Source organism: Misgurnus anguillicaudatus, unplaced genomic scaffold (genome assembly GCF_027580225.2).
Source record: "Misgurnus anguillicaudatus unplaced genomic scaffold, ASM2758022v2 HiC_scaffold_27, whole genome shotgun sequence".
In the NCBI taxonomy this organism is placed as follows: Eukaryota; Metazoa; Chordata; class Actinopteri; order Cypriniformes; family Cobitidae; genus Misgurnus; species Misgurnus anguillicaudatus.
Window position 1 is genome coordinate 1,757,199 of NW_027395277.1, and position 20,472 is coordinate 1,777,670.

The window sequence follows — 20,472 nt, forward strand, 5'->3', positions numbered from 1 at the left end:
CTACCATTCATTTTCAATGGAAGTGGCCGTTTGCCAGCGACGAGCTCGTCGCTGTGCGAGCAAGGCGGGGCCAAAATAGACAAGCAGGCTATTTTATGCAAATGCTGAGCGATGCAACAAAGCGACTGCCAATCAGAGTGAAGGAGCAGCGTGACGTAGGTCTGTGGTCGAGTCTGAGAAAATAATTCAAGATGGCGGAAAATGTGTATTTATGTATATATCTGATAAGTTTGGCATTTTATCTCATATATTTTGATACTTTTATCAAGAAATAAATACTTTTAAATCCAAAAACACCGTTCTTGTAACTTAACAATACCTCTAAAGTGACTTTTGATACCGCTTTGAGAAACTACCCAAGGAACGCCCATCAAGCGAGTGTGTGTCGCTCGGTGTCGTTCACTTTTGTAGCTAATGTGACTGTAGGGTCAGTCAAAGCGGGAGGAATTATGATAATGTCGGTCTTGTCTACATCACCAATCCCAGGAAGTAAACTGTTGCCTACAATCTGTGTATTTGTTATAGTCCAAGAAAAGAGATTTAAGTTAAAGATGATAACTCACGTCATTGTTTACGTTAAGGTTTGTACCTTTTGCATATTGTTAACATGTACTAATACACACTTAAGGGGGTTGCACACAGGACGCGCCAGGCCTTTCAAAAAAATTGAAAATATTGGTTTCTATGAGTATACGCACACCGGCGGCGACAGGTGGCGGCTGTCCGTGCCGCCCAGCTAGGATTCAGGAAGTTGCTCAAATTCCTGTCATGCCACAGAGCGCCACTCACATAGTTTAACATTAAAATAACATCATATTTGCCCCACATCATTAACGATTAACATTGGTTGCTAACGTATATTTTGCATTTTGAAGTAGACGCTATCTGACGAAGCTCACGCTATTTAATGCACACTTCCGGTTTACGATACCTCCGAGTTGTCCTAGACGCGACTCAACGCAGCACGACGCTGAGCGGCCGGTGTGCGACCCCCTTTACACACCAAAGAAAATTGAAAAACGTGAATCGGACAATAGGTGCTCTTTAAATGAGAACGCATCTAGATAAAAAATTTTTACTCTGGCTCAAACGTCTGCCGCTACATTTCGTGAACCCGCGTTGTTCGTTACCGGAAGCAAATTATTTTAGTTTGTAAAGTTTTTTACAAAATCGCATCGACTGTATTCATTTTTTATTTTTAGGTAAACTATCCCTTTAAGGCAAGTACATGACCTCAGCTCGCCCAACTTTATTACTCCCTCTCTCTTTCTCAAAAATCCCATCTCCAGGCTCATCTTCTACATCCTGTTTCGATGCATCCCGGCAGCCATTAATTCTGCAGGAACGGATTGTGAACTTGCGATTGTCCTACGCCGCACAGTCTGGCTCTCGCAGACATTTTAAAAATCAATTGCGGTTTTGGGTTTAAGTGGGGCTATTACTTCTTCTAGGGCCTGGCGATGGCATCATCGCATTATCGGATGCATAGATTCGCAGACAATTATAAGGAGAGGGTGACCACAGTCTGAGTGGAAGCATTGTCGATTTTCCTGAAGATGGCAAACATCTCCCAACGCTTGAGGGCTTTGTTGTTTTTGTCAGCTATGCTTTGGCTTATAATGTGATGTTCTGGGTGGCTACTTCTGCCCTTTACTCAGATCACACTGGCAGAAATGCTGAGCTCAGACACAAGGTCTCAAGTTAAGCAGGTCCTTAGGGTCATTAATATTAATCATACCAACAGCCACATCCCATTCCCATTTCTCCACCCTCAAACCTGTCACATCAACCCTGAGTCATTTTATTTAGCTAAGGGTATAAAGAAAGCTATGTTCTGACCTATTTTTGCAAAAGTTTGATGCGAAACAACATACAGAGTCAGTACTGAGACATCATGGACCGTCACAAATGCATTATGCCCCATTAAACGGTGTGTTAAATCTATGAGCTATTCAAAGCACTTAATAGGAGGAAAAGCCTTTGAAAAAGAAGCCGAGATTGTGAAAGTTACTAAATGGGTACACAAGTATGTCTAAGGTTTTAAGCTATTAATGAGCTCTTAGGGGAGCCTGTGAACCACTGTGACCTTGCATTAATATAAAGTTTGGTACCTCTCTCATTACCATTGGTAGGGCTGCACAACATTAAAATTTGTCAAACAGACACTTTTCTGCTTCATAAATGTTTGCAATTAGTGCAGTATATATTAAACAGCTAAACGCGCACTTTCTTAATTTTAACTTTGTTTTGTAGACCATTAAAGTCTTGTGAGCTACAAAACCAAAATGCTGAAAAAATTAATTCATTTTATTGACATAATATTACATTTATTAGGGCTGTAACAATATATATATATATATATATATATATATATATATATATATATATATATATATATATATATATATATATATATATATATATATATATATATATATATATATATATATATATATATATATTACAATAGCAAAGTGCCACAAAAATATCGACATCGATGTACCTTTATTTGACACTTTCCATGTCCTCATTCCTTGACATAATGTCCATCTACGCATTTCCGCCAAAGCGCGCATTTTCGTTTATTTTAATCTGCCAGTCTCAGCAAGTAAATGCAATGCCGCAACAAAGCGGTTGTAGCAGCAAAAACACAGCGAAAGAGGCAGAAGGCGTTGTGACTGCTATCGGACGCAAATCCTGGGTTGTGGAAATATTTAGTATTTGGAAAATGGATTGGACAAACAAATTGGCAGAAAACCTTTGCCAGTACCAGCTGAAACACTGAAGACTTTGACTGTTGCCTTCATAAGCTTGATTTTATCATTTTTCCCTCATTATTTATTTTTCTTTATTTAAAAAGTGTATTTTTGTCGTAGTTTGTTGTTGTAAATGTCCCAATTCGTGAGTTATTAAAAATGTAACTTAGGGTGACCATACGTGCCATTCTTCCCGGACGCATCCCGTCCAGGATTTCGGTTCGTCTTCCGGAAGTCGTATTTGTTGACCGCATACGCCATTCAGTTAAAAACATAAGATATACAATCGTAGTTTCATTCTTACCTTAAAATGTAACGGTTGCTTTTCTGTAATAATAATAATAATCCTCTATGACGTATGCGGTCGACAAATACGACTTCCGGGAGACGAACACAAAATCCTGGACGGGATGCGTCCGGGAAGAATGGCACATATGGTCACCCTATGTAACTGCTTAACTAGGCTTGTAATATTAAAGTATTACTAAATTAATCTAATCGAATAAAATCGTAATTGCATTGAAGAAATGTTTGATGCATCGCTTGCGGAGACAGGGAACTACACTAACCTTTTCCACTGGTGGCACTTGCGCTACCAACTTTTTCAGTTACTGGCGCAAAATATGATTTGGTCGCACATATTTTTTTCAAGTTATATTAAGGCGCTCTGGTTAATAATGAACAATAATGAAACTGTATTGCATACAGATATGCTTTTTATTTTACTTGCCATCTTTTAAACCACATGCGCCTTGTTTTCTTAAATGTTTCAGTCAGTGTTTCCCACAGATCTGAAATTTACTTGGTGGTGGTAACCGGTAAAAAGGGCAATCATTACCCACTGACAAATAATGGTCTACTATACATATGACGAAGAACTAATAATGTGTGACACAACACAATACTTTGATTTATTGAAAATTAATATTAATTTCACATTATATTTCATTAATCTAACCACCCCAAACCCTCTTTTCCATTAACAAAGCTGACACTGTTTGTCAAAGCACCACGAAAACACTTACTGTTTTTGCACTGATATATGAAGCAATTAGACCCCTTTTATCAAACTCAATATAATACAATACTATGTATAATATATTAATAGACAGTGCAGGTCTATAGATTATAAATGTGACTGATGTTATGACTGATGTTATAATGGTAATAATTTCTATTAAATAGGCACTTTTACTGCTTCTGCTCTATCTTTCTATTTCTCTCTTGCCGATTTAAAAAGCTTAATCCACTTATTATTTCAATAATATTATTCCACTTATTTTATTTTCAAATCTACTTGCAAACTTTACATTGCTTTGCTCGTTTAGTGCAATGGGCTTGACATTAGCACTGCTTTTTTGCTACAATCTGTGCAAACTTAATATGGATATGGTTTTAGAAAATATATGGTTTATTAATAATAAGATTATTAAAATGATTATACATGTGAGAAAGAAAACGCAGCGCGTGGTCGTAACAAGAACCATCGCCATAGAAACCGAAGGCACGCTAAACTGCACTCGAGCTTTAGCGCGGTAGCGCTCATGGCCGTTTTCCGATCGACTCGGGTTATAAACTCAATATTAATCAGACTTGGGACCCAAAGTAATTAAACTAGGACCTAACCGGACCCGACAGACCATTTAAAATATAAACCCAGAACCATACGGGTCCCGCGTTCTCAGTGAAGAAAGACCTCTGCTCAAGTTCAGAAACATGGAAGACACTGTGCTTGCGTCGCACCTAATTATTCATTGAGAAACAGCTGAGCACGCAAACGCACACTGATGGGGAGAGACACGACGTGCTTTCACGCAAAATGAAGCCAACGTGTTGATGGCTCAGAGCACGTTATAAAACGTATTCTTAAAATCCACATTTATGTTTTAATAAATGCTCATAGTAAATCATAGCATATTGTCTAAAACATTAGGTAGCACATTTGCGACCCATTAAAAATTAGGGTCGCAACGGCAGTTCAAAAGGTCGCATATGCGACCATTTTGGTCGCAGTGTAGCTCCCTGGGAGATAATCAATACTGTATCGTATCGCAACGAACTGTCCGATTTACAACCCCTAACATTTATGCATTAAAGGTGCAGTGTGTAATTTTTAGAAGGATTTCTTGACAGAAATACAAAATAATATACAAAACTAAATTATCAGACCTTTCATAATGAACCGTTATGTGTTTATTGCCGTAGAATGAGACGTTTTATCTACATACACTGAGGGTCCCCTTACATGGAAGTCGCCATTTTGTGCAGCCATGTTTCTACAGAAGCCCTTAACGGACAAACTTTTTTATTAAGTTGTTTCCAACGATGACATGTTTGTCCGGTGGCGGCTACCGTAACTTCTCTTTGTGTTTCAAAAGCAAGAGATGAGCAATGGACTGAGCCGTTGGTTGCAATTCACAACCTCACAACTAGATGCCGCTAAAATTTACACACTGCACCTTTAAAAAGATGCTTTTATCCAAAGTAGCTTACAATACATTGTAAAGAGTGTGTTTCAAGCAGAATCGACCTTTATTTTTAAAGGAGAAGTATTTTCTTTAAGGAATATTTCACCCGAATATAAAAAAATCTTGAATACTTTACTCACCCTCATGTCATCACAGACGTAAATGACTTTATTTCTTTAGCTAAACAACTTACTGTTTTTAACAGTCAAAATATATACATATAAAGTGAAATACATTATTAAAAAAAAATTCTGTTCAAATCTTTGAAGAACAATTTAATATTTCCACCATGAATAGTGACAGAAAGCCCAAAGTTCAATAGTGCAACTTTAAACGCATAAAATAACTGAATTTTTGTCCATTAACATTGTAACGCGAAACCTCTAAACAATTTTTTTAATCTATGTTTTGGTTCCAATAAACACAAAAAGCTATTGGGTTTGAGTGACATGATGTTGCATAAATAATATAAAAATTTTCATTTTGAGATGACCTAATCTTGACCAAAAAATATAACGTAGACCCTGATTATACTTAGTATTAAAGGGACTGTAAGTAGGATTTTAAGTGTTTTATTAATCAAAGTTAATGTCTTTATTCATGAATATGTCCTCGTTGGTGTCAAATGACCTCTGCCAGTGATCTGACTTTTCTTTGTAAGCTTAGAATTTCTCCTCTTTACTTACATTGAACGGTTAAGTCCAAGGAGGCTTCCATGTCGTTCCGCCATATTGATAAACTATAATAGCAGAGAGGGACAAAAAGCACTAGCCTACCAACGCGTTTCCAAAACGCGCTTTCATTCAGAACACGTGAACCAGCTGCAACGGACAAGGAGATCATTGATTACATAATGGCTACCGTAGTTGCAACACGCATTTGGAAAGGCGAGGCGCTAGAGAGCACTATTCGTTTGAATGCAAAATACAATTTCACCACTAGATGTGGTAAATCCTACTTACTGTCCCTTTAAGATGCGTTTTGTGGCTGTTCTAACCCGATGTGCCTCACAAGTCTTGAAAAGTGAAGCCTCTTGCTCTTTGATCGCCCCCTGGTGGTTGGCTGCAGTACAAGTCAAACGCCCGCCCTCCCTATTCAAACGAATGGGACTTTGCTCTAAATAAAAAAAGTATTACACTTATAATAAAAGTTTCAGAAAGATGATTTTGGTTGTTATCACGCTGATATATGTTCAAGTGTTCATTTTTGTGTTATGTTTCATTTTAGCTAGGGATGCTCCGATCAATGCCGATCTCCACTAATAATACGTGGCCGATCACTATTCTGAATCGGACAGACGATCTTATTACAGCTATTTCATGTACTACGGCTTTTGATCAGTAAGTCCTTATCGATCTAAAATCACTGTTAGTTTGAGTCGTTTATAACATGCATTTGAAAAAGCAACACTCGTCAAACATAATTATTATACATATTCTTTATTATCATGAAAATACCTGAAAAGGTTTGAAGAACAGCAATATAAATATATCCTTCAGCCATTTCATGGAGCTGCGTGTCATCACAGCTGCGTGTGTATTGTTTTTCGTCTACAGCGCATTTTGAGTTTCTGCACGAGAGCGTCCCCTGGCTTTTGGATGTAGCGGCATTTCACCGTAATTCATTGAGAAACATAGCAAGCATTATTGGCCGATCGATCGGAGCATCCCTAATTTTAGCTAGTAATTTAATGTTATAGAAACGGGGCGTGCCGTTATGATTGTCTTGGTTGAATTGGGCGCGCGAGCGTTTGGGCGGAAGTTTGATACCACGGCTCCGCCTCTGGCTCCATGGACGATTCCTTCTGCGCACCTTGGCTCCAAACTGACATTTTTACGTAACATGGCGGCGACCATGGTCGGACATTTTTGGCTTCAATTAATTACTATGGAGGGAGGCGACATTGCGCCGTCCATCTTTTTTTACAGTCTATGGTTCTAACACATTCGACCACATGCACGTCTTGCACCACAAAAGCAATCCGGTCTAATGTGTTTTCGACTACCTTTGAATGTGGTCGAAAGTGAAAAGAGCTCCAAACGTTTTACAGTCCATATTTAGCATCGTCCACTTGTGATCCAGTAGATCAAATAGTGTAAACAGCTCTTTAGACAAACTTTTTAGTTTGTGAAGCGTGTTATATTGACAGTGTGAATCAGAACTAACAGCAGTTATGTATTCACAGCACGGGCAATGATAGATTTATTTGAAAACACATAAATCATTTTACCAGCAGAGCATCTGTCACAGTTCTCTGTTTTTCCACATCATCTTCTTCAATCTCTATTTCATTATGACTTGACAAATCCCTCCCTTCCAGCTTTACAGCCTTTAAATTAAAAATCCCATAAAAATGACAATGATATGACATATAGTTTTCCTTTGTACGTTTTTATATAGAAACTGTAAGATTAGCTAAACATAAATAAAAGGCAACAGTGTTTTAGTTTGACAGACTGCACCATTGGCAACAAAAAGAAGATACTTTATATTCCAATGCGAAGGATTTCTTAACCACATTTACATACCAGCAAGAATCTGAGAGTGTAATGAAGAAGAAAATTAACCTACATTTTTGACAAGTGCTGTTTCTTATTAAAAGGGACTTTCACATCTGTAGTTTGGTTCTTTTGGTCAAGACCAATGGCAAAAAATTATACATTGTAGCTTTATTAGCAGGTTTGGTTACATTTCTTTTGGTCCGATAGACCTTTCTCACAACTTCTATGTTTGTGATATAATACCCCCTCTCGCTATCTCATGACCCCCTTGGGGGTCCCAACCCCCATTTTGGGAACCACTGCTTTTGATCATTGTGTATAAAGACTTTTATTTTGGTATAATTGGTTTCATTGTTTCTGTCTGCATGTGTTCTTCTTGCTCATCTTTTGTTGCCATACCACTGACCTCTATCACTTATCCAAAGCAACCTTTAATTCAGCCAAGGTAAACATCATATCAGTTTGTTTGTTCCTTGGCTCAACCTACCAAGCTGAAAATGGAAAGCAGTACTGTAATGTTTCTAAAATGTATGTATGTATGTATGTAGGCATGTATGTATTTATGCATGCATGTATGTATGTATGTATGTATGTATGTATGTATATATATATGAATGTATTAGGGATGCACGATATATCGGCCGACATATCGTTATCGGCCGATAACTGCTTATTTTTTATATTATCGGTTATCGGTCTGATAGCAAAATTAGGCCGATAAATGAAAGCCAATAAATGATGGATTATTTTGGTTTGTTGAACCACTTCACTTGCTCATTGCTGGCCATGTGGAGTTTTGATTGGTGCTTTCTGTGACATAGCACGAAGATGACACGTGTTGCGGGCTTAAGAAGAGTATGCTAGTCTAGCGCAAAGACAAGATGTCCGCGGTCTGGGAGTTTTTCATTGTGAAATTAATATGAATATTTATCGGCTTTTAGATATCGGTTATCGGCCCCCAAATTTACAGAGTTAACGGTTATCGGTATGCATGTATATAAAGGACTTTCTCTTTTTGTATTAATACTGTATGCATGCTGTTGTTATTGTAGTTAGCTGATCTCATATCATTTCATAGCAACTGTAAAAACCAGCTGGACCAGGCAGGGAGACCAGTTCAGACCAGCTAAAACCATTTCTGACCAGCTAAGGCGAGCAACCACTTCAGTCTGGATTGCACTAAAAGTACTAAGTCTCTCTCTCTCTCTCTCTCTCTCTCTCTCTCTCTCTCCAGCAGGAAGATGAGCCCAATGCTAGCACCCCACATGATAAAGATCAAGCCAAAATCCTCAAGTTCCTCACGCTGAAGTACAAAAAGTTACCATGGAAACCAGAGGTAAAGGCTCTTGTCTTTTTATTTCTGTATGTCTATGTTTGGCAGTGAATCATCAAAATGCATTTATCTTGACTGTGTACTTTAATGGGAAGTTCTTAAGCCCTATACCCAAACCTTCTCAACAAAAGCACATTGTCATGCGTCATTTTCTGCTACATGCAATTTTGCAATTTAGTTACTTAGTTGAGCAAAAAAATAAATAAAATATATATCTCACCTTATTCAGTGCATTTTTGGAGTCATTAGTATTTAAAATGCATTGACAATATTAGTAAATGAGATGATGTGATTCACATACAGTATCCTCAAATACAGATGCTGAACCAATACCATTTCCAGCTAATTTCTACAAGGTTAATTACCTATTTCTGCTATTTTACTGGACCCAACTGTTGAAATTATGATATTTATTTTGGACAGTGAAATTTACTGCATAGCAGAAATTGTAATAACTGTTTCTGTTAGATAAAGTTAAAAGGTTTTCTCCTAAGCAGCTTTTATTGGAAAGCAAAGGATTTACCCGAGTGCTGCTAAACCAAACCGCAACTACCACATTATTTAGTCAGATAAATTAGATAAATTACCCTGAAGATGACAGATGAATAAGAGGGTTGGATGTGTCACCTACAAAGTGAACAGGTGAAAAAATTCTGTGACCAAATGGCAATGGTTTATTTTGATGAGCATTAGGAAGGCAAGGCTATTCAAAACATTTTTTAAAGCTATGGTTCTGTTTATCAGCTTTACAGTTTTTATTTGTAACATAATTTAACAAAATAGCATACCCATGCAAGTCACTAAAGTTGAAATCAATTAAAGTAATTTGTTAATATGGTACATTAAAAATTACAGTCTGTCATCAACTCACTTTATTATCTTTTCAACTCTGTATGTTGATATTTAGGCCACTGACAAGATATAGGGTATTTTACCACCTCAATGGTAATGCGTGGCGGCGCGATGGTTATAGAATGTGTACAGGTATGTGCACGCACACATAGATGCATATAGGCTTATATATAATGCATACATACAATTAGGAATATAAAAATGTAAACGTGGATCAGATATTCGTTTCTTAATCAACGTGCATGTTCATAGGCGCCGATTTCTTTTTCCGCCTGTGGGTTCTCGTCACAACGTCAAGCAATGCTTAGGTTACTTAGCAACGGCAGACGTCGCTATTCAAGTGCTTTGAAAAGGAGGAAAACGGTGCGGTCACCTTTTACGCATGGTTTTAGATGCTAAATGTGAAGCAGTTGAGCATATGTGCTTGGCCATTTCGGTGGGTGCTCGAGCCGAGCCCCAGGGGCACCCACGGGATCGGCGCCTATGTGCCGGTTTATTGTAGTATTTCTATCCATGAAACAACACACGGTTCGAGTGAGTAACCTTTTTGGGGTTATAATGTTTCCAGCTGTGCCAAAAACGCATTCTGATGGTGTACTGGTAGCACAGATGGATATTTTTTGCAACCAAGAGAAGAGAATTCTTGCCTCATTGTTCCGGCCCAAAGCCAGCGCGTCATCACTGATATGAGTTGCCTCTTCTTGCAAATAGCACACTAACTCTAAGTTTGCTGGCCGTTTGAGTTCACATGAACTTAAAGATATCTCGCTGGACAAGATTAACAGTGATAGTAATTGAATAATTTGTGACAAGTGTATGCTGCAAACCGTTGACACCTAGTGGCCGTTGTTAGCAAAACCACTAAAAGTGTGACACACACCTCATTTTTTGTGATTTTAACTTGAAATGTGGATCAGAACTACTTGAGACTTATGGCTTCATGTTTGCTTTATTACTTTTGTGAAACATTTACATTTTTATAATTTTATTTATAAAAATTATATGTTATGGAATTATTTTTATTTATTAAGATAAATGTAAACTGCTATAACAATTTAATTATTTAATATGTTCACCTGCTTTCACCTCTGTGAAAGTGTCTTCTTTAAAACAAGACCAATATTAGGCTTCTAGACCAAAAAATGCCAGAGTTATATTAATTTGAAGATGTATATCACAATTTCACCCCCCCCCCACTCTAAAGGTATTTGCACCACCTAAGAGGTTAATATTTTACATAGTTTGTAACGTGCAAACCACCACGGGTTGCACTTCACCACTGCACCAATAGCGCTGCACCACCGTGATGGCGCTGCACCACTGCGGTGGTTATGACAACAGTCACAGTCCTAACAACATGCATATTTTTAAGTCCAGGGGCATGATGTACTATAAAAATAACTTGATACATTTATGACGTGTCGTTTTATTCTATAAAACCTATTTAGTTCAAATATATTTTCAATATTATTATATATTCAAATACTAATTTTTGTTTTGCGGGCAGGCGGGCAATTGTCCGTACAAATGAACAGTTTAAGACAACTGTTAAAAATGGTGTTTAAATTATTAAAAATTAGATACATTGGCATTATTTTGTATTTAAAACCTATAAACAAACTTCAATTGAACTTCAAACTTTAATTGAAAAACGTTTGTCAAACAATTTGAATGACATTTTCAAATGTCAAAGTAGTACAACCGCAATCATGGGCATTTTATTAAGAAGTTATAAATATAAACAGTTAACATGATATTACATCACCCAGTGAACCTCACGTGCTTTTTATTACTGAATGAAAAGTTTGTAGATTTCTCTCAAATACTGAAATAAATAGCTACTTTATTGTTATGGGTAGGCTGGTACAGTTTCTGTGTCAGGTGGTACAACCAATGTAAAACTAGATTTTTTTATTAAACACCTTATAATGTATATTTATTAGGGCTGTCAATAGATAAAAAAAAATAATCTAGATTAATCGCATGATTTCATGAGTTAACTCGCGATTAATCGCAAATTAATCGCACATATTTATCCGTTCTAAATTTACCCTAATTTAACACTTTTCAGGTTTTTAATACTCTGATCATATATACATATATAGATGCTTTATGCAAATGTATGTTAACAACAGCCTGTTTACATTTTTAACAGAACCATCAAGCCATTGTTTTGTATATGCATTTTCCTTTAAGAAGAATTTTCTTTTTCCATTTGTATTTGATGCTGCATCATTTGTGACATGTGCTGTCAAATTTAGTCGAAATTAGCAAATTTTCAAAAAAATAGTTGTTCATATTTTGACATTCTCTATTAAAACATAGAACAATGCATGATTTGTTGAAATATAACAAAATATGACAGAACTACACCTGTTTGAAGTTGAAAGAGTCAGCAAGGTTAAATTACCAGAAAAATTACCACATCCATACATTAAATTACCACGTCAATACCTTAAAATCACTGATAAAACTATAAGATTTAGCACACACAAAGCAAAAACATAATCAATATATGTTAAACTTTTTTCTTTTGTTTGATTGACATTGTGACAGACTGCTTAAAATCTAAGTGATCTAATATAATGTTACACATCAGATATTTTTACCCAACAGTTAACCAAACAAGACATAACAGATTATAGATCCTACCTGCGTGAATTCTTATCAAAACAGATATTTGTAAAACTGTAATTTTGTGTAGATGTCTCCAGGTCGCGCACTTCGCGCGTCTGTGTGCACGCGCTTCAGTTGTCAGTCAGTCAGCGTGAGGAGATCGCTTTTGAGTCTTGTCGCTCTTAATAACTCTTTAACATTAATCAGGTACCGAACTTTATCTCTCTTAATCACTCTTTTAACATCAAGCAAGTCCTGCAGTCTATTTTCTAAGTCATGCATAAAAGCGAAACCAAAATGAATTGAGACGCATCTTTGCATTAGATTAAGCGTTAATCGGCGTTAATAAAATTAGTTGCGTTAAAATTAATTTGCGTTAAAGCGTTATTAACGCGTTAATTTTGACAGCCCTAATATTTATGAATTTGATATCACAGGCAAAAGCTTATACCAGCATCCAACTAGAAATCTGAGGTCAGGTGGTGCAACCAAAATAAACCTTTCATGTGTCGAGACTGTAAGAAGGATTAGCCCGGGCCATTACTAGCACTGCGGACCAGACCAGTCTTCAATTTATGGCACTTTACAGATTAACTGTAATGGCAGTGGTCCACGTCCTAGGTCAAGTACTTTGACCTCTGACCTCTCACCGATTTCATACAATAACCCTCATTTTGTCCCTCTTTGAGGACTCTATCCATTTTCCTCTTTGAAAGAGTCTTCTTCTCTCTCAGTTGTCAGTAAATGACAGTGCTGGCAGCAGTTATTTAAAGCCATTATGTGCCATTAGGGAGTTGAGAAAGTTGTGTGCATCAGCAACCTCCCAGTGGTTATCACAGTACAGTCACGAAGAGCCTGAAGCCGATGGGATATTCATGTCTCTTTACAATTGGACTTACAAGTGTCTATGATCAATCGGATTGCTGTCTAACTTGGTGTGCACGTTCCTTTTAATGTAAGGACTTACCAAGCCAATGCCAACGAAGTAATGCAGTCTGTGAGGTCGGCTTACATTGACCCCACTGGGGCAGTAACTAATTAAAAGGTCCCAATAAACTGTAGGTACAGATGGGTATAAAAAATACAAAGGTGTACTTGTACAACCCAGACTAACTCCAGATAGCAGACCTGCAGTAGACCTTTACAAATGCACCATTGTAACACACGTCATGTCTCCGGAGGCACATCCCAAAAGAATTATGGGTGACAAATGGTGCCATTTCTTGTCATTCGTAGCGGTGGCAGATTGTTCGTCTGTCATGCACAAACCTGCGTTTGTGGAACATAATTCCTTTGTGAGCTGCTGTTATGTTTTGGACAGGAGATGCATTTGGAGTGAAAAAGGTCTCTGTGGTATTGAGAGGTTTAGATCAATTGGACTCTACAGATTTGAGTGGGGTGAAGGTCATGTTTCTTTTTCAGACATGTACTCAAAGCGACACATGGTTTGCTCCTAGAAATATAATAGGCTGTTGTGGAAAGATTTTGTTTTTTGTGCTGGGATTAGGGATGTTAATTTATGCAATTTCCCATATTCGATGATCGTTTAAATTAACGATCAATCAATCAAATAATTGTTTAAGGTGCAGTGTGTAAATTTTAGCGTTATCTAGTGGTGAGGTTGCGAATTGCAACAAACGGCTTAGTCCACTGCTCACCCCTCGCTTTTGAAACACATAGAGAAGCTACGGTAGCAACCACCGGGCAAACATGTCATCGTCGGAGACAACTTAGTAAAAAAATGTGTCCGTTAAGGGCTTCTGTAGAAAAATGGTGGCACAAAATGGCGACTTCCATGTAAGGGGACCCTCTGTGTATGTAGATAAAAACGTCTCATTCTAAGGTAATAAACACATAACGGTTCATTATGAAAGGTCTTTATACACCTCTGATAATATAGTTTTGTATATTATTTTGCATTTCTGTCAAGAGATCCTTCTAAAAATTACCCACTGCACCTTTAACTGCAATAATGCAATACGCCTTTACAGCAGTGGCATGTAGCCAATGACATAAAAGTGTTCGTAAAAACGCGAATTAAAAGATTTTATTTTGTCTAAATAAAATGCTAGAGGGATTGTATAATGAGTCAATGTAGTTGGTGTTTGGATAAAATCATAAATTTAACTTTTCTCATAATGAAATATAATGACTAATAGACACAGTGTATAACTCTGCCTCACATAGACACTCTGCACAGTCGCATGAAAGTCTGTGCGTCCATGACATGTCAAAATTAAAGTTCCCTTTCAATACGGTTCACTTCGCATTGCGTCAGTTAGCTGACGCTATGGGGGAAACTCCTGTTTACTCCGTGACTGAAGCCTATTGGTTAACGTCTGTACAAAGTACAGACCAATGACGTTTGAACCCGCGCGCGGGAAGTACACGTCCTTATATAAGCGCGGTTCAAGCGTCAGGAGCTCATTAATTTCTCCTTCAGCGCGAACCTCTCGCTGCCCCGAAGAACAAGAAGCCTTACCTCGCCGTCGACAAAAGCCCTGCAGCGGAGTCCAGGCCTAGCGTCTTCCCTGCCCCTTCCGGCTGAGAACCGAAGACAGCAGAATCCAGGTCTAGCGTCTTCCCCTGCCACTTTCCGGCCGAGAACCGAAGATAGCCTTCGCTTGCCGTGGTACGAGCCCTGTGCAGCGGACACATGCCTGACGAGGTCTCCCCTGCGGCCGCCCGGTAAGATCAATATTTTTAATATAAAGCTGTAAGCTAAAAGAGCAGGCGCTGTTGTAATAGCGTCCAGCACAGCGGCTTGAGTGAGCCTCCCTGCTATGAATTTCCCCGAGCGCGTCACCGGTCTGGCACCTCCCACGCCGGGACCGCGCTTATATGCTTCGGTTGTCTTATCCATGTTTCGTGCTCCCCCTGCTGTTCCTCTCTCCCCGGGATGAACACACGGTGAGCCATGAGACTAGATGGATGCATAGACCTGCACACACGGACTAACCCCCCCTGTGTTCTGTCACATCGCAACCGTTCATGCTTACAGAGTCCCTTCGCTCCTCTCACATTCAGTGGCGAAATCTCTGACACATATGAATCCCCCGAGTGCATCGGGTGATACCGTTTATATGACGCATGGCTGTTCTGTCTGTGTTGCTGCTCCCCTCTGCCGTTCCTCTCTTGTTGAGATGAACAAGCGGGGGAACCGTAAAACTAGAAAGATGCATACGACAAGCAAACACGGGCGGATCTGCCCCTGTTTCCTGTCATAGCACAGCCACTCGTGCTCCACGCTCGCGGAGTCCCTCGCTCCTTTCCCCGCAGTGGTGAGATCTCTTAACGGCGTAGTTAGCACGCAGTCTTACGGCTCGCTGCCTCTAAATGCAGCTGTCTAGTGTTCAACGATTACAGAGCTTCATGCCCCTCCCCTCCTGGAGCGGCGCGATCTCATTCGTCTGCTCGATAGGGCGGATTCGCCGCTATTGGAGCATCAAGAACACTCATTATAAGAGCTAACCGGCTCACTATTCGTCTATACAGAGCTTCATGCCCCTCCCCCCTGGAGCGGCGCGATCTCATTCGTCTGCTCGATAAGGCGGACACGCCTCTATCTGAGCGCTAAAACACTTATTATAGAGCTTAACCGGCCTGAGTCTATCTCACTTCGGAAAGCTCACTACTAGTCTGCCCGGTCATTTCTCTCTGGTTTAGACGGAATCAGAGGCAGAACGAATTTGTTTAACATACTGAGGCCCGAATACCTCCCTTTATTCAGTCCCGTCCTATATCAGTGCGCTGAATATTGGTACATTCTTATATACCCGGTTTTTCTGCCCTTTTTAATAAACGGCAAAACCGCGGGCCTCACGGCAGACTTCCTCTCTGCGATGGGTTCAGTCTGACATTAAACATTATTCAGTCCCGTCCTATATCAGTGCGCTGAATATTGGTACATTCTTATATACCCGGTTTTTCTGCCCTTTTTAATAAACGGCAAAACCGCGGGCCTCACGGCAGACTTCCTCTCTGCGATGGGTTCAGTCTGACATTAAACCACCTAGACATACTGCTCTGCTCCGTGAGCCGTTCGGGTCACCGTCACTACTGAGGCTCGTGCAGCTGAACGGCCGAGCTCTGGTCTTCGCAGCACAGCTGCGTCGACATAGAACTGTCTGAAGAGGGGTTAAGTCGCGCCTCGGCTGGACTGCCCTGAAATGTTTTCTGTGTGCTGTTTATCCAAAACATACTGAGTAATACTGTTGGTTATGCGACCTCACTATAGTGGCGAACGGTATTGAATTCCTCTAAAAAGAGTAATTTCCGTGCTTACTATACTGTGTATTGACACCCCACGGTTGTACGGTGTCTCTAAACACTTTCTCGCCTTACTGACAAGCAATCAGTAATACGCACACACGGCCCGCTGTCCATAATTCTATCGACGCTTGCCGAAAAAACCCCGGTTTGGCCATATACTGTGTATTGACACCCCACGGCTGTACGGTGTCTCTAACACTTTTCTGCCAAATTCGCTCGCAGCCCACCTCAGTTTCTCCGCTACGATGCTGACGGCGCAAACGAGCACGGTCTTACGGCTGTCATTCTCTCTTCCTAGAGAGACGCAGCCTCAGACCTCTCCATGGCTCCAAGCATTTGAATCGCGCCCTCTCCGGACGGCTACTCAAAGGCTTACAGCCAAGCGGTTTATGACGTTTTTCGGCCATACAGCTGATTTATATCAGCGGATCCGAAGACGCTCACACCTCCGCTCTGCTCCAATACTCGGAGATATTAAGGGTAATATCAACCTGAAGTGAGCTTGCTACCCGCCACAATAAGTTTCAAAACTCAAAGCGCGCGCACAGACAGACGCGCGGCATCTCGTTTAAGACGGGCTCACGTACCCCTCTAACGAGCCTCAGAAAACTGAATATCGTGGCATTCTGTTCATAAGTCCACTTCAGTTTGACTAAGCAAAGGTCCCGCCCCGAGCTGACGGCCGGGAAGCTCATGCTTAAGTTACACACAGCTGCATGAAGTGCTACCATTACGAGATCGCCAGCATCTGCTGTGGGTTGAACACGCTTTACGACGGCAATCAGCCTTCGGCGCGTGGAACGCCCGTTTGTCTCATATCAATCACCTTGTACTGTACATACGGTCCATTAAGGGGATGATTTTAGCACTGCAGCTCTCTCGATTATGTTATTGTGATAATGCGGTCGGACAAACTTCGGTGGTTTCATTATTTACCGAACCAGACTGAGATCTCGCCCCCTGTACAAGCTGGCGAGTCATCTCCTTTATAAACTCATTGCATCGCTTTATAAGCTATGTTCAATCAGAGTGATACGCATCTCGTGCTTAACTACCAAGATGCAGACATATTATCCCGTTACGATGGGCGTGCAGAGATTGCATCCGTGGGACACGACCTACATTATGTGCCTTATAACACGTTGACACGAGCTGCTAGGACCCCTTTCGCGAGGCGTCCTTATGCAAAGTCTGATCTATTCTGTCTAGTGACAGCGAGAGTCTTCCCCCCGCGAATTGTAGGTGGAACAGCTTTCTCCTCACTACAGAGGCTCGTGCACGGCGGCTTTCTCCCCCTGCGTGTATATATATATATATATATATATGTGGCGGTGATAACAGCGAACCACGCTTTTATGACCGACCATCCACTTTATTCATAAGTCTGTCATTTCTCAGATGCGGACGGTGCCCGAGGCGCAGCGCTCTGGAACTGTCCAAGGTCCTGTATGACAGATACGTCTGACGTACATCAGACGATCAGCTGTTCATCGGCGTCACAGATCACTCACTAGCGCACCTGTCAATACAGGTTATTTATGGATCGTTGACGTTATCACCTCCCGTGACAATGAAGTCTACTCCATGTATGGATTAGATCCTCGGGCATGGTCTTAGAAGTTTCTCATTTGACATTTGTGACACGGCCGGCTGGTCCCCTCCGTCCACGTTGTCAGTTTACAGCTTCGACATCCCTGCTTCGCGCACTAGTGAGGTTTGTTGCATTAAAGGTGCGCCGCGTAAGCTCACCTGTATGCACGATATGGGTTTTAATTATATGCGTCCACCGTGCGCTTAGAGAAGCTCACATATGCACGCTACAACATTTCGGTATACACTAAAGATGCGCTCGGAAAAGCTCATCTGTATACACAGCTGTGACACATACATACATTGTTGTTCATCTGTGTACGTTCACGGTGCGTTGAGTGCCCACCGTACGTTCATCAATCATATCTGTACACATTCACGGCGCGTTCTGTGCATTGATTTATCTATACGCATTCACGGTGCACTGAAGGGTTCACCCGTGTGCGCACAACTTATTATCAGAACACATGACGGCGCGCTTGAGAATCTTGCCGGCCTGTGCATTATAACACTCTGATTCATCTATATGCATTCACGATGTATTCAAGTGTTCACCTGTGCCCGTGCAATTTATAGTCAATACACATTTACGGCGCGCTTGGACAGCTCACCGATCTCTGCACTATAATACTACCTATATGCATCCCGATGCGCTCGAGGGCGCACCTGGGTTCACACTATTGTGGTATCTGTATAATCCCACGCTACGAACCGTTCTGCCGCATATTATAGTCAGATCGGCCGTTCGTGAGCTTCGCAGATCACTCACTATGTATGTCTGTTGCTTACAGTGGTTATTTAGATGGATCGTTGAAACCATCGCACTGGCTCACGCCCCTCTATGAGCTATGTCCTATATAGAGCCCACTCTGTGAGCGTTTGGCTTTTTCATGGACTTGGTCTACAGGGGTATCTATTTGATATCTGCTACACGGCCGGCTGGTCTTCGCCGTCTACGTTGTCAGATTGTACAGCTTAGACGTCCCTGCCCTACGAGCGCAGGTTCTCTCGGCTCAATCATGCACGCTCATGCCTTTTATGTGTACACCACGGTGCGCTCAGCGAGCTCACCAACGTGACTCTGAATTTACTTATCTCGCACACCCGCGGCGCGCTCGGTATCTCGCCGTCTTGTGCTATGTTATGTGCCCCCGGTGCGTTTAAAACCCCACCGTGTGCGCGTCAACATTTTATATGGTGCTTACACATTGCTTAAAGCTGTGAATATGCCGGGTATAGGGCCACACGCAGTGTCTCTCCGGTAAGGCACTTCTGTACGTTGTGTATGCACGGCGTGATGGGATTACGTTCCCCCATAGCGTCAGCTAACTGACGCAATGCGAAGTGAACCGTATTGAAAGGGAACGCTTAGGTTACTCACGTAACCCCGGTTCCCTGAAATAACGGGAACGAAGCATTGCGTCACTTGCCGTGCTACAAACGTCTACGCAGCGAGTGTATTCGGCTGCGCGCTTCAGTCGAATAATAATGAGCTCCTGACGCTTGAACCGCGCTTATATAAGGACGTGTACTTCCCGCGCGCGGGTTCAAACGTCATTGGTCTGTACTTTGTACAGACGTTAACCAATAGGCTTCAGTCACGGAGTAAACAGGAGTTTCCCCCATAGCGTCAGCTAACTGACGCAATGCTTCGTTCCCGTTATTTCAGGGAACCGGGGTTACGTGAGTAACCTAAGCGTTTTATTATCATTAAGTGTACTTTTTCTAGTTGTTTATCTCGCTTTCCGAGTCATTGATACACCGTTTGTTGTAATTATATCCAAGAAGGGCACTTTTCCCGTTGTCACCTCAGCTTAGACCTGCGGCGTACTTTCAGCAAGATGCTTATATTATGAAGATGGCAACCTTCCATTAGAAAACACGCAAAAGTCAACTTGGCTAGCATGTAGCGCCTCAGCCAGTCAATAATGATCATCAATGATATATGTTGCGGGCGTTCAGAGTGTAACAACAGTCAGTTACAGTTTACATTTTACAGTTTCTTGACAGAATTTAAGATTACATTTTAATCTGTTCCTTAAAAACAGCTTCTGGTCTCCTTCCCTGTGTATACCAGCCTTAGC

General features: G+C 40.7%; 1 protein-coding gene across 2 annotated transcripts in view; it reads left to right on the forward strand.

Annotated features, from left to right (window-relative positions):
* Window positions 1-20,472, forward strand: part of LOC141362454 (N-acetyl-beta-glucosaminyl-glycoprotein 4-beta-N-acetylgalactosaminyltransferase 1-like) — a 177,925-nt gene that overhangs the window by 74,211 nt on the left and 83,242 nt on the right. Inside the window, exon 3 of one of the 2 annotated variants that reach the window (XM_073864546.1) lies at window positions 8,963-9,061. In XM_073864546.1, coding sequence (XP_073720647.1) covers window positions 8,963-9,061 — 99 coding nt within the window. Of the gene's footprint in view, window positions 1-8,959; window positions 9,062-20,472 lie in introns of both variants that reach the window. The other variant, XM_073864545.1, reaches the window with a different exon arrangement.